Genomic DNA, 13,848 nt, shown 5'->3' on the forward strand with positions numbered 1-13,848 from the left:
TCTTCATAGAACTTCAGTGAACATCCCCAGTTCTTTCTTGGCTTAAAAGACCACGAAAAACGGTTTCCGAAAATAGTCTCGTACATTTATTGCACACTACTGAACTAGTTTCTTTTGTTGAACCTGAAGTAAGGCATGGCACGTTATGTGTTGTAGATTATACTATTACACCAACATTACGTTTCCAACATGCACTGCACACTGCTTTGCGACATTACCAAAATGTGTGAATTATGTTTAACTGGTTGTCATTTTGTTTTCTTTGAAGACACTACTGTAAGCTGTAGTCTTGACTGACTATTAGGGTTTAACGTCCTCTTAGACCAACTGGTCTATATTGGGACAGGTATTGGTAATACGTTGAAGATATGGTGTGATACTTTGATTCGAACAAGCCCGCTGTGGCTGTCTTCTTCGACACACCAGCATTGGGTTTGTCTCGTCAAAGTATCGAAATACGATCATGATAATCGGAGACGAGAGATGATGCATGCGTGTCTTCGTGTTTTCCAAGCCCTGAGACTTTCGCTGTGAACGTGGGATCTTTTTCGTGCGCATGTGTGCACACGGGGGTGTTCGGACACCGAAGAGAGTCTGCACAAAGTTGACTCCGAGAAATAAATCTCTCGCCGAACGTGGGGATCGAACCCACGCTGATAGCGACCAACTGGCTACAAAGCCAGCGCGCTACCAACTGAGCTACGTCCCCGCCCCGCTGTAGTCTTGTTGCTGTATGCATGCGTATAATTGTCGTTTCGATGATAACGCACACAAAAAAAGACAACATTTTTCAAACTGGCTATGTTTCACTGTGTGAATGACGACATGACTGGTTGTCTGTTTCAGATCATCGTGCGTGCTCGCCAGAACTATCTGCTGCAGCAGTATGAGCAACGTAATGACACTGCCAAGCAGGTGCTTGCTGACATCAAGGAGGCAATGCTGGTAAGAACATCATTAGCATAAAGCATACCAAGTAAAGTTTTATTGAATGCTTTGTAATCCCTTGTACAAGAACATGCAACAAATAGTTCGGGTTTCGTTTCTTAGTCATAATTATTGTCTCCCTTTCTTTTTATAGTTCTGTCTTTCTTTCCGTTTTATTTTTTCTGGGTGTGTTTGTCTATTTTTGTCTGTCTGACTTTCTTTCTTTCTTTTTTTTTGTTTTTGTTGTTGTTGTGTAGAAGTATGTAGAAAAGATTGAATTATCAGTCAACGATTGGTGTATTGTGAAACAATTTGCTTCGCTTACGTAGCTATATCATGATTTTCAAATCATTATACCATAAAGTAGAGATCGAAGCTCATTTGTCACTATAGGTACTTGCATACGCAACAACTGGGAAGGTCTAAATTATTTGAAAGAAAAATCGAAACGTTCTTGAATGATTTTCGGCGAACGTACTTTTTGTGATTCGTTCACAGCCTGTTCTAAATAGATTCACTAAAGGGAAAGTCTTTCACCGAAAATAAAGCTGTTCCATTACAATTTCTCAGAGAACTAGATAGGAATTTTGTGCTTTAACATTTTAAGAAATGTTGTTGTCCTTTTAGGTAGGTGTCCATATCGTTGTTCTCAGTATTTATGAACTCATCTGATTTGTTCAGCTTTAATATTTAGGCCTACAGACTGATTGAATGTTTTAATATCGCTTTCAGCAACTTATTTCTAGTTTTCCCCATTCTACACAAAACTTTTCTTTTCGATATTCCCCCGTTTTACAAGTTTAATTTCATGTATGTAATGTATCTCCTTTTAACGGTTTAATTTAAACTATCTGCAATCATATTTAAAATTGTGATCCTTTTTTACGTTTCTTGTTTTGGTGTTCGCACACACACAAAAATACTGTAAAAAAAAGATTGTCTTGTATTTCATGAGCTAACGCTGCGAGGTTGTTGTTTTTTTCGGACAATCGCGTCCACTTCTATAATTACAAGATTCAAGGAATCAGTGCTATTTATGGAGTTAAGATTGTTTTTCGTTCTCAAAATATTTGTGGCGCCTCCTAATGCATATGAACCCGAAAATGGCATTTATCCTAAAATTCCAAGCTTGCGGAAAAAGAAACATTGCTTGCCTACTGTTTGAAAAATGTGTGTAAACAATTGTTTCATGCATTCTGCAAGAACCTAATGCAATGGAGGTTTTGGTGTGTGTGTGTGTGTGTGTGCGTGCGTGCGTTTGTGTGTTAGTGTATGTATGTGTGTGTGTGTGCGTGCGTGCTTGCGTGTTTTCTGGATGTGCGTGTGTGTGTGCATGCGTGTGCCCGAAAACATATTTTTCGTTACACACAGCTCTTATCTCATTCCATGACACAGCGCATGTTGCAGCCTTGAAGAAAAAAAGGAGAGGGAATATGTTGACATTTTGGAAATGATTCCATGTCGGTTGTCGCGTTTCTTTTCACTCAGAAAATGCACTCTGAATGATTGCAAAAAATGATGGATATGTTACGGAATCTGATATTTTAGGTGCCCTTGCTGTTGATTTGCGGAAAGAGACTGTGGAACTCGTAGGAGACGGATGGGAGTTGAGGGTATTTGGTGCTTTGAGAGCGAGAAATGGCGAAGAATCACTTGTATGACGACGATCCAGTGACATATAATATTGTTGGTTTCCAATTTGATCGCTCTGATTTTTTCCCACTTTCGTCGTATTGTTAGGAGCACATTATCCGCTGATTTTGAAGAACATAGATCTGCATTGTTTGTTTCTTAGTGCGTCTGATTTTTTGTCAAAGATTACATTTTTTTCTAAGTTAGTAAAAATGTAAGCAAATTTATGATAAGCAGCCAAATACAACAAATAAACCATACAAACCAAAAGCAAATAAAGCAGAACAAAGGAAAGAACAATATCCAAATAAGGGGGGGGGGGGGCGGGGGGGGAAACCGACAAAAACCCATAGAAAATGATGGACACATGAACATTTGTAAAAGCTTTGAACAGAGATATAATTATATTCCCTGCAGTGCAGTATTGTTTCTGTTGGATCCATTAACAGTTGAAACTTAAAATGATGCCGCAAACACCCGTACGTTTCCTCTTGTACGCACGAGCTGTTGAACATTAGCTCTGAAACATCACCTATACCTCAGATGATTTTAAAAACAGTAAGTTGCTTATTTGGTTGTTATAGTTCAAATGAAGAAACATTAACCTTTAAGATATGTCACCTTATGTCATTTTGCCTTCACTTATTTATGGAAATTTTCTAAAGAGCGTGTGCAAAAGCCACATTTGTGCTAACAATATTTTTTTTTGTTAATGACGTGCTATAGAGATATTACGGATTATTTTTGTGTGTGATGGTATGTGTATGTGCGTGTGCGTGCGCGCGCGTGCCTTTGTGTGCGTGTGTGTGTGTGTGTGTGTGTGTGTGTGTGTGTGTGTGTGTGTGTGTGTGTGTGTGCGTTTTCTTTTTCAAAAACATACCTTTCAGCAAATTAGTAAATGCTCAGAAGACCGTTGATCAAAATTAGGCGTTGCTGATTTATAATTTCATAAAACCCGATTCCGTATTGAATATTTTAAACGTGATTCACACGTCGTATATGCACGTGGAGGTCGACACAAGGCGCCAGGTATTCATTCCACTTCGATTGAATAAAAAATTAAAATAAAATTAATTAAAATCGTGTTTCTTAATTATTAAAAATGAAACCGAGATTCTGATGAATAAAGCTAAAACAGAAGTATGCCATAGTCTGTTTGAAAAGGTTGTCAACGAACAAAGTAGCAAACAAACAATTAAAAAAGGACAAACACAAAATTGAAAATATTTGAGGGGAGAGGGGATTATTTCTAGGGATCCAACTCTATTATGGAAAAATATTGCACTCTGCTCATGGTTGAAGTAAGTGTGATTTTTTTCCCAATGACCTTCTTATTAGATACAGACCTGTCGATTGGCGCCGGGAGTCGGACAAACGTCTAAACTTATTTCAAATCGCCGAAATCTTTGCCGTTGTTTCGGCAGGCCTGCCGAACTTTGTCACGGGAAAGACGACGTCAAGGACTGCCTTAAACTTCCAAACACTGTTCACACTTTCAGACACTTAACGTTTGAGGCAACTTCGTTAAATTTGCGGATGAAAGTAAATCGTATCCACACCCGCAGATATGGTCGCGGAAAGGTAACATATTAAAAACATAAGTTCGGCTTATTTGCTGAAGTAAATAAATCCTGTCAATATTCCTGCTGATAACTATTGTCATAGAAAGGTATCATTCTTGAAAATTCAGTTCTATGATATGGTTGTGGTAGAGTTTTTTTCTCTCCTTAATTCATTATAAATATTAACATGTCGAGTTCCAGAATACGGTCGTAAAAGGTTAACGTTCTCCCGTGAATTGTTACGTGTAAATCAGAAATAACCAGCGTCAAACTTATGGGATGAAACAAATAAAATAAAATAAATACTAAATACAAATGTTGATAATAACGAGACATCACCCCAAATTAACTTGTTAAAGTTAACGACAATGAATGCTTTTATATTGAAACGTTACTTGCAAAGAAAACAACCAACAAACAGATGGGCGTATAAAAGATGCATGTATCATTGTATCATTGTTTTTCGTTTAAGTGGGTCAGTAAAAAGAATCAACGATGCTTTAGAACCACCTATTACATTTTGCATAGATGATTCCTCAAACTGCAAGAAACGTTGCTTTAAAAAAATTTCAAAGTCGTCATCTCAGATTACTTCTGAATTAAAATAACAACACGAAAAACTACAGAATTGATAAGTTTATGGAGTGATTAATCATTGACACTTCGTTCATAAAACGTTTTAATGTCAGTGTCATTGTTTTGTTTAGCGGTGTAGTAATGGAATGTGCCAAGCAAACATTCCGAGTTCTGTTCTCCATATAAATTCTTAAAACTCATAACTTTGCACGAGTCTCTTTTTCTACACTTTTTAAATCTTGTGACAAACAAGTTTGCCAAAATCAGTTGTTGCACCAATGCGCTTGGCGCATAGTCAAAACAGAAGAGGCATACTGGTCTTTAAGTTGTGGATAGCGATTATCCCAGCCTGTATAAAAAAAAAATTTAAAAAAAGATCCGCATTTTCAAATAATTATCTGACGGAGAACTTCATCAGCAGTGCTGGACTGATCGTGTAACCTCTGCGAACGCCAAGAAGAAGAAGAAGAAGACGGAGAACTTCAACGAATATAGAAAAACAACTTTTATTGTCCATTAAAAAAAAGTACATTTAAAAGAAACATTGTAGTTAACATATCCGCGCCTGTCTGTTAACCTTGTTTTAAAAAAAACATTTTCAGTTAAAGATTTGTAAAACAACAAAAATAAAAAATAAAAAGAGAAAAAAAAAGATTTGCCGCAATGTGAACCCATACACTATTGAAAATGTAGACGTTTGCATACCCGAGTCCGAGGATTTGGGGGTAAAAAAAAAAAATGTATATGATGTTCTTACCTGAAGGCCTTGTGCTGGCATGAATCTGTAATTGTGACAGAAAGAATTAACACGCAGCGGAGAGAAACCGCTCTGTTCGTTCGGGACGTCGTCTATCCAAGTGCAGAACATGGGAAGTTAATGGGAAGAGAAGCGCGCACTGTCAAAACGAGGCTTGGTGTTCCACACATTTGTGTTTTGGCCCGTGGAATTTTGTTTAACAAACTTAACTATTTTGTCTTCCTAATTCCGTTCTTTGTTTTTTGGTTGCTGTTTTCGATTTTCTAAGTTCGTTTGTTTATATCTTTTTCTATTTGATCTTGGTGATTATTTTCGTTCTTTTTATGCAGGCACCTGTCTTTTGGTTCGTCCTTTTTTTCCTAAACAGCGTACAAAGGGGGGAGGGGCAATAAGCAGAAAAGAAGGAAAAGTGTTAATACATTTAAAAAATATATCTGTGTAAGACAAAGATTATCGTAAACTTTCTTTCAATCGATCGACATTCAACGGCAAAAAAATCACCTGAAGAATAGAACTGAAGAAACCCTGTATCGACAGAAATAAAATATTTCAAGGGAATAAATCCCAATTATATTATCGATGACGGAGACCTAGGTCTTTCATTTATAAGAGAAGGATAAGAACGAAGACGTAGAACTGCTTACAGTCAGCGTTTCAAGCAACATTTTTGTTTTTGAAAGTGTGTATTATTCTAGCAATTTAATTTACAATGCCAGATCTATTGACTTTCAGTACTGGCCTGACGGGCGCAGTGGCGTGGTGGTAAGACGTCGGCCTCCCAATCGGGAGGTCGTCAGTTCGAATCCCGGTCGCTGCCGCCTGGTGGGTTAAGAGTGGAGATTTTTCTGATTTCCTCGGTCAACTTATGTGCAGACCTGCTAGTGACTTAACCCCCTTCGTGTGTACACGCAAGCACAAGACCAAGTGCGCACGGAAAAGATCATGTAATCCATGTCAGAGTTCGGTGGGTTATAAAAACACGAAAATACCCACCATGCCTCCCCCGAAATCGGCATATGCTGCCTGAATGGCGGGGTAAAAACATACACGGAAAATTCCACTCATGCTAAAACCATGAGTGAACGTGGGAGTCTTAAGCCCATGAACGAAGAAGAAGAAGAAGTACTGACCTAAACTGAGTTTAATTTACTTTTTGCTCTATTGTCACTTCATACTAAAACAAAGTAACAGTGGGAGAAATAGAGAGAAATATGTCACTTCTTTCTCCTCGCGACTACAGAAGAAATGCAGAAAGTACCACTTGTTTTTTCTTTTTTTGAAATTCAAGTTGCCATTTGATTGCAGGACAGCAATAAAGAAAAATAGCGGCCTCTTTTGTATCCAGACCAGCGCAGAAAAATGCGTAAATGTCCAGTTGTCTGTCCATATGGTCTTTTCTTTTATTGAGTATACATCAGTTAGATCGATTACAGAGCAAATATTGAATTTTGAAAGTTTGAATACTAAGAAACCCTCTTTTAAACGGAACTGAATCCTTGATTTGAATTGAGTTGCTTTGAATCGTTGATGTATCACGGCCTTAAGTACAAAAACAATATTTTGTTTGTTTGGTTTGTTTGATTTTATCCTTGTTTTAATTTCAGCTGTTCTTTCAGGATCAAGTCGTCGTCCGAAAGAGGCTAAAGGCAGTACCTTTTTATTCCTGCGTTCTTGTTTTCTTGATGAGAAGAGGAATTTAAAGCAAATAAAAGCAGCATATGCATGTCAACCAGAAAGAAAAAAGACTGAGTTCTCTATCGTTTAAAAATGATATGGTTGTTTTGTTTTATTCGCGGCATTTTTAAGAAGACAGGTTGTCAACAAAAGTATTGAGCACAAGAGAATCTACGAATCTCAGATTATATCTGAACCAGAGACGATAACATTTTCGCGAGACAAGAGTTAGTAGCGTGAAACTTTTCTCTTAAACTACAGTAGTTATTGAGCAGTGAATCAAATTGTTACAATCTTGATTTTTCACACCAGCGTTTCAAAAGTGAACGCTATGTTGAAATAAGAAAACGGGAAATGCTGTGGCGTCATCAGTACTGCAATTTAAACAGTTGTTGAAGTAGACTACGAAATGTAATAAATAACCCTCCCCTTAACACTCAGATACATCATGGTTTTGCATCCATTCGTGGAGAAAAACACAGAAAAGGCTGTCGCGTCACCAGTCCTGCAATTTACGGAGTTATTATTTTAAGAAGACTACGAAATGTGATATATAACCCTCCCATTTACACCCAGAAAAATGATGGTGTTGCAGCCGTTCGTGGAGAAAGTGGAAGTGGAGACGGACAAGGACAAGAAGGCCATGCTGACCAGAACCAGAGACAGGATTCAGGACACACTGCGGACAGTGGAACAGGAGGGGCTGGGGCAGGGTGACCAGGAGGAGACCAAGCAGGTAGGGTGCAGAGGAGAGAGATAGAGTGTGTTGCGGGGGGGGGGGGGGGGGTGAGGCAGGACGACCAGATCTTACACCAAGAAGGTATGGTACAGGGTGGGTGGGGGGGAGCGGACAAGGCCAAGAAGGCCATGCTGACCAGGACGAGAGACAGGATTCAAGACACACTGGACCGTGAAAAAGGAGGCACAGGGCGACCCGGATGGGACCAGGGAGGTAGGGTGCAGAAAAGTAGGGGGGGGGGGGGGCGGGGCAGGGTGGAGGAGCATGCGGAAGAGGAGGAGTCAGTATGTGCATTCGCGCTTTTGTGTGTGTGTGTGTGTGTGCATGTGTGTGTGTGTGTACCAGTGTTTGTCCGTCCGTCCCTCTGTGTGCGTGGTGTTGTCATGCTCTTCTCTGTGCGATAAACTATTCACAAAACACACAGAGCAAAACAAAATAAACATTACCAACACCACAACAAGTCAATAATTGAAACCACGGTGACGTTGGTTATGAAAGTGTCACTATTTCACTGTGGAAGACATTGGCTTTAATGTTTTCTTGTTCATAAGTTATAGCTTACGTCTTGTAAATATTTCGCACGGTTAGGATTAACCTAGCTTTTTTCAACAACAAAATATGCTATAATACCTCAAAGTATTTTACCAGAGACTGTAGAGTTCACTCCAGAGTACACTCTACATTCCCTGATTTCACTGTCTGGTCTGCATTTCTTCATATATACATTGTATCAAGAAACGTTCTTGGATTACCTTGTTGATCAAGTGTCAACTTTTAACATTCTGTGTCACACGTCGTGACACTGACAAGTGCTCGCCTTTGGTACTTTGTGATGGTCTGTTTTGACACATATTGTTTTGTCGAGTGTGGAGAACAAGTTTATTTCAATCTTTTGTGCGACTGGAAAGCGACACTTGAAAAGTTCGGACGGGTGTCAAACGAGTAGTTTTTGAAAACTGTACGAAAACTCAGCCGTGTCAAGTTTTTATCTTGGGCATTTTTTTTTCTTGTGAGAAGATTTTGGCACTGATAAAGGACTGAGCCACCTCTCCCCCATTCCCCCTCCCCGTCCCTCCTATGGTCTTGCGTACAACGCATTCTATATATTCTGTATACTTGTTCTTAAAATGTACTATGAATAAAGTGTCCGTTATGTTATTGGGGAAAATGTACGTTGCTGCGACTTGTTACCAATGAATGTCTTCGCAAAGTGGTGGGGGGGGGGGTGTTAGGGGGTATGTTGTGGTTGTTGGTTATGTTGTTTTTTGGTGGTTTTTTTCTTTGTGTGTGGGGGGGGGGGAGGGTCTTTGTTCCTTAGTTTCTTGGTTCGCTCGCATATTGTGCAGTTTCTCGTCAACATTTCTTCATATAAACTTGCTTGACATTTTTATAGAGCTACATCGTGGAACAGAAGTAGGGACAACTTTACACCACCATTCTTCTTTTTCTCACTTAATGTTTAATGTTGAAAAAGCTTATCAGCGCTTTTTTTCGGAAAACATTCTCTGAGAGGTCACATCAAGCATGACCTCTGTGACGTTTGACTGACGGGGCGCGTGCGTTCATAATTTATTTGAGCTCATTGTACATGCAAAATCGTCCGCCTTTGAAGTGTTCGTTTTAAACTCGCTTTTCATTGACGTGTGTCGCGCCTAGGCAGACGACGGAAGTGCTTGACCAGATTAAAACAGAGGCTGCTACTAATTCCTTCCACCTGGGATTTGCATATTTGATGAGACACGTGACTTGAGGCTGTTCTGCTGATTGTCCTTGTTTTGAACTGTCAGTCTGGATTGAATTTGTTTCTGATGTTTTGTTGTTGGTAGTGCTGGTGTGTGTGTGTGTGTGTGTGTGTGTGTGTGATTGTGTGTGTGTGTGAGTGTGTGTGTGTGTGTGTGTGTGTGTGTGTGTGTGTGTGTGTGGTTTTGCTGTTTTTGTTTTTGTTTTTTGCTGTTTTTGTTTTTGTTTTTTGTTGTTGACTTTTTTTGTTCAGAAGAGTTTCAAAGCTATGCTTGTTTTTCACTAGGGAACTATCCATGTGCATTCGACATGTTATATGTCTGACTGCTCCCGCGCAACCGGAGTTGTTGTTTCCGTGATTTGTTCAAACACAAAAAACACCGCTTGTAGCGATTTCTTACACATGAACACTTTTTCAGCTCGAAGAAAATTGCAGAAAAAGGAAAACTACTTTGTTGTTAGAATCAAAATTCAAAAATGGTTTATAAAATGAGAATTATTCGGCCGAATTTCACCTCACGTACAGGTTGCAAAGACAGTTTGACAGTCACATGAATGAAGGTTGTGTGATTCAGGATGACAAAACTGAAGCTCAAAATAAAACAAGGACAGATCGTCATTCGTGTCATTAATCGACGTGTTGTAGTACATTATTTATTTATTTATTTGCTTTTAATTTTTTTTTTTAATTTATTTATTTATTCATTCATTTATTTCCTTTCTTGTTTTGTTCCTTCCTTCCTTATTTCCTTCCTTCCTTTATCACTTGCCTAATTATTAAATAATTTACTCAATTCCTCTCTTCCTGTCTTACTCACTTTTCTATTTATTTATTCGTTGATTGATTGGTTGATTTATTTATTTACTTACTCACTTTTCTCTTTATTTGTTCGTTGATTGATTGGTTGATTTATTTATTTACTTATTTAATCATTTATTTATTTTTAAACGTTTTTTCTTTGGACATAAACAAACAGCGACATCTATATGTGTTTTTCACATTAGGTGCTGTTTTTGCAGTTTGTTCACACTCGCTTCTCCTCTCTATATCTGCTCTTATTTGACTTTACAATGACCGTCAAGATACTTCTCATACACAAATAAATAAAGCTCCACCCCAGCCCCCACCCCCTTAAACAAAACAAAAAGCATACACAAATGTACAAACACCACATCTAAAAACAACAATGCGAGATTTGTTCGTGACATAACGCAATTTGATCTCACTGGAAAAATTAAAGTAATGAAAGTTTTTAGCTGCACAGTGATTTAAAGTTTGTTCAGAATACATGGCTTGGAACATGTAGCACGACCTTCTGCGTCCAAGATTCTTTTAAGCTTTATGGGAAAATGTAATGACTTTTGGGTATCTTGGCCAGATTATTGTTTTTGTTGCTTGTTTCTTTTCTTCTGCAACAAAAACTGTAGAAGAGGTGTCTGGAATTGCTATCTGAACATTTTTATTGTTGTTGTTGTTACTGTTGTTGTTATCTTTAAACCATTTTTGACAGCTGGACAAGTATACTGTGTAAACAAACAAAAAATGCCACATATACAAATGTTGTCTCACATCGCAAATTAGATACCCTTCCACCTTTCGAAGAAATGCCTCCCTTTAAAATCCTCTTGGTATAAAAAGTTGGACACGTTTCATTCATTTTGAAGCAGTTCTAACACTATCGTCAGGCGTGAATCATTAGCTGTCTTCTCTTCATTCAGGGATAAGAAAATCTAGATGCCAATCTTAACATTTATATGTCTAATGTTTAAACCAGTCAACCCTTTGTCTTGCTTTCAGGTCATTTTCCATTCTTTCTTATCTCCGCAGAGCAATAATTAACGAAATAGTCAGTCCCCTCAAAAAGCACAAAAATTATTGCTCTATGAGCGGATGTACGTTCCTTGAATCCGCGATTGCGCGTGCGTTGCTGTTGCTTCTGAATTGGTTTCCATTTCCGTCTTCCCTCAAAGAGATTAAAAAAACAAAAAAAGAGAAAAGAAATCAAGAGTCAATTTGTTATTCAGATTTATTTTCTTTGTGGAATTTGTTTGGGATTATTGGTTTTGGTTGTCTTTGTCTGGAGTGTCTTACAACCTTGTCTTTTTTTTTAATTCAAAATATTGTATAAAAATACTACTGCCCCTTGAGGGATTTTCGCCTCGCGGATCAATAGTATGCAGAATGACAAACGCCAGTACACTTAGCGACCACATGCATCCACTGTATATTAACATATCAGAATTAAGGCCATTGGTGTTATCAAAATTAACTTCTAGTACTGCCACCACCGTTGTTGTCCGGTTGGCCTAGTGGTAAGGCGTCCGCCCCATGATCGGGAGGTCGTGGGTTCGAACCCCGGCCGGGTCATACCTAAGACTTTAAAATTGGCAATCTAGTGGCTGCTCCGCCTGGCGTCTGGCATTATGGGGTTAGTGCTAGGACTGGTTGGTCCGGTGTCAGAATAATGTGACTGGGTGAGACATGAAGCCTGTGCTGCGACTTCTGTCTTGTGTGTGGCGCACGTTATATGTCAAAGCAGCACCGCCCTGATATGGCCCTTCGTGGTCGGCTGGGCGTTAAGCAAACAAACAAATAGTAACCCCCATTCTCACTGCTGATTGGTGATTTTCGTGAAATATTTGTGAATTATTTGAGGTATTCGTGAAATATTTGATAGTTTTCGTGGAATATTAGTAATGTCAGTGTAAAATGCAAATGAGGAAGAGATGGTTGGACTGAGAAGTAGCTGTTTTGAAGGACGGTGCGAGTCGGGATGGAGTGTGGGAGAATGCCTGCTGTCACTAATACATCCCTGGAGGCCTGACTGCCCTTAATGCTACTATTGCGGTCAAACGTCACCACAGCGGTTATCCTTCCGCGCCCCTTCAGTAGCTTTGTCTGAACCCTCATTGCCTTTTCCATGCCCCCCTTTCAACCATCGGGTCATTTGCCATTCATGCTCTCTTGTGGCTCTTCTCTTGAACTAAGCTCGGTATCTGTCTCTGTCACGTACTAATCGCTGTTAATTGGTAGCCTTTTTTCTTTTCTTTTTTAAGAAAAAGGAAATTCGAAGATTAATTGATCTGAAGGATGATAGTTACGGTTGACGAATACCGGATTCTGTAATATAGACACGGGATAACGTCTGCATTGGTAGAAAGATTGCAAGGGATCTCATGCGACTATTTACAAAAAGCGAAATTTTATGTGAAAGATTAAGGTCGTATTTGAGGCTCGGTGGTCAATGTAATCATAGATTCTTAAATGCACAGTGTTTTTGGCATATGCGTTTGGTTTTTTGTTCGTTCGTTTGGTTGATTGTGTGTTTGTTTTTGGTATGTTTCGTTCGGTTTTAATTTACTACTGTCATGGGCTACCACATTTATAGGAATCATTGAAAATGACATGGAGGTATGAGCAGACACATGTAACTGCAGGACATGGCGAGGGAAGGGAACACACTGACAAGGCCTGGAGGAAAAGAGAGAGAAGACATCCGAATACAATGAGAAGCAGAACGGATGGCGACGAAGACAAGGGACGAGCGCACACACATACGCACACACACACACACACACACACACACACACACACACACACACACACACACACAACTCCTGCAACCAAATGAGCAGAAAAAAGACATTTGTCTATCAACATAACACTTCATTACACACACCCAAACCCGCATCGTTCCGCCATCTTGTTACAAGCATCTTGCGGTGGAACTGACACTCTCGCGCCCGCAAAATGAGAGCGACGGGGAGATTTGGCCACCGATCCCGGGGATTGGGAAGCGTTTCGCTCCTCAAATAAATGGTTTTGGTGGTCGCGAAAGGGCATCTGGGATGTGGGGGCTGGACCGTCCAGACACCTCGCGTCTGACACAATATCATACATCTCTGGGGAGGCGGAGGAAGATCTGGTTACGCTCTGTGTGGTGTGATCAGCTCGTGAGTCATATCATGTGCTGAAAGAAACACTCGCGTCGGCGTGCGTCATTGGAGTTACACTTTAGTGTTGCTATGTTCGGGGGGAAGGGGGGGAGGGGGGGGGGGGTGAAACAAAATAATAAATAAGAGAGAGAGAACGACTAAGGAAAATTATTTTACAAAATTTAATGTCTAAGGCACAATGTGTTTTCTAACAACCTGTCCTTAAAAAAATATAATCAAGTAATATTCACGAAAGACCCATTCAGATACAGATAGAGAATAATAAAAAGAGAAGGAGAGACAGG

General features: G+C 39.4%; 1 protein-coding gene and 1 long non-coding RNA gene across 2 annotated transcripts in view; one reads left to right on the top strand and one right to left on the bottom strand.

The window, feature by feature from the left end:
- LOC138970797 (cysteine--tRNA ligase, cytoplasmic-like) overlaps window positions 1-13,848 on the top strand; it is a 173,912-nt gene that overhangs the window by 133,878 nt on the left and 26,186 nt on the right. The window contains exons 5-6 of the mRNA XM_070343332.1: window positions 847-945; window positions 7,724-7,864. Coding sequence (XP_070199433.1) covers window positions 847-945; window positions 7,724-7,864 — 240 coding nt within the window. The remainder of the gene's footprint in view (window positions 1-846; window positions 946-7,723; window positions 7,865-13,848) is intronic.
- The window catches only part of LOC138970801 (uncharacterized), a 101,992-nt gene that overhangs the window by 50,137 nt on the left and 38,007 nt on the right, over window positions 1-13,848 (bottom strand). The gene's annotated exons all lie outside the window — the stretch shown is intronic.

This window comes from Littorina saxatilis, linkage group LG7 (assembly GCF_037325665.1).
Source record: "Littorina saxatilis isolate snail1 linkage group LG7, US_GU_Lsax_2.0, whole genome shotgun sequence".
Classification (NCBI taxonomy): Eukaryota; Metazoa; Mollusca; class Gastropoda; order Littorinimorpha; family Littorinidae; genus Littorina; species Littorina saxatilis.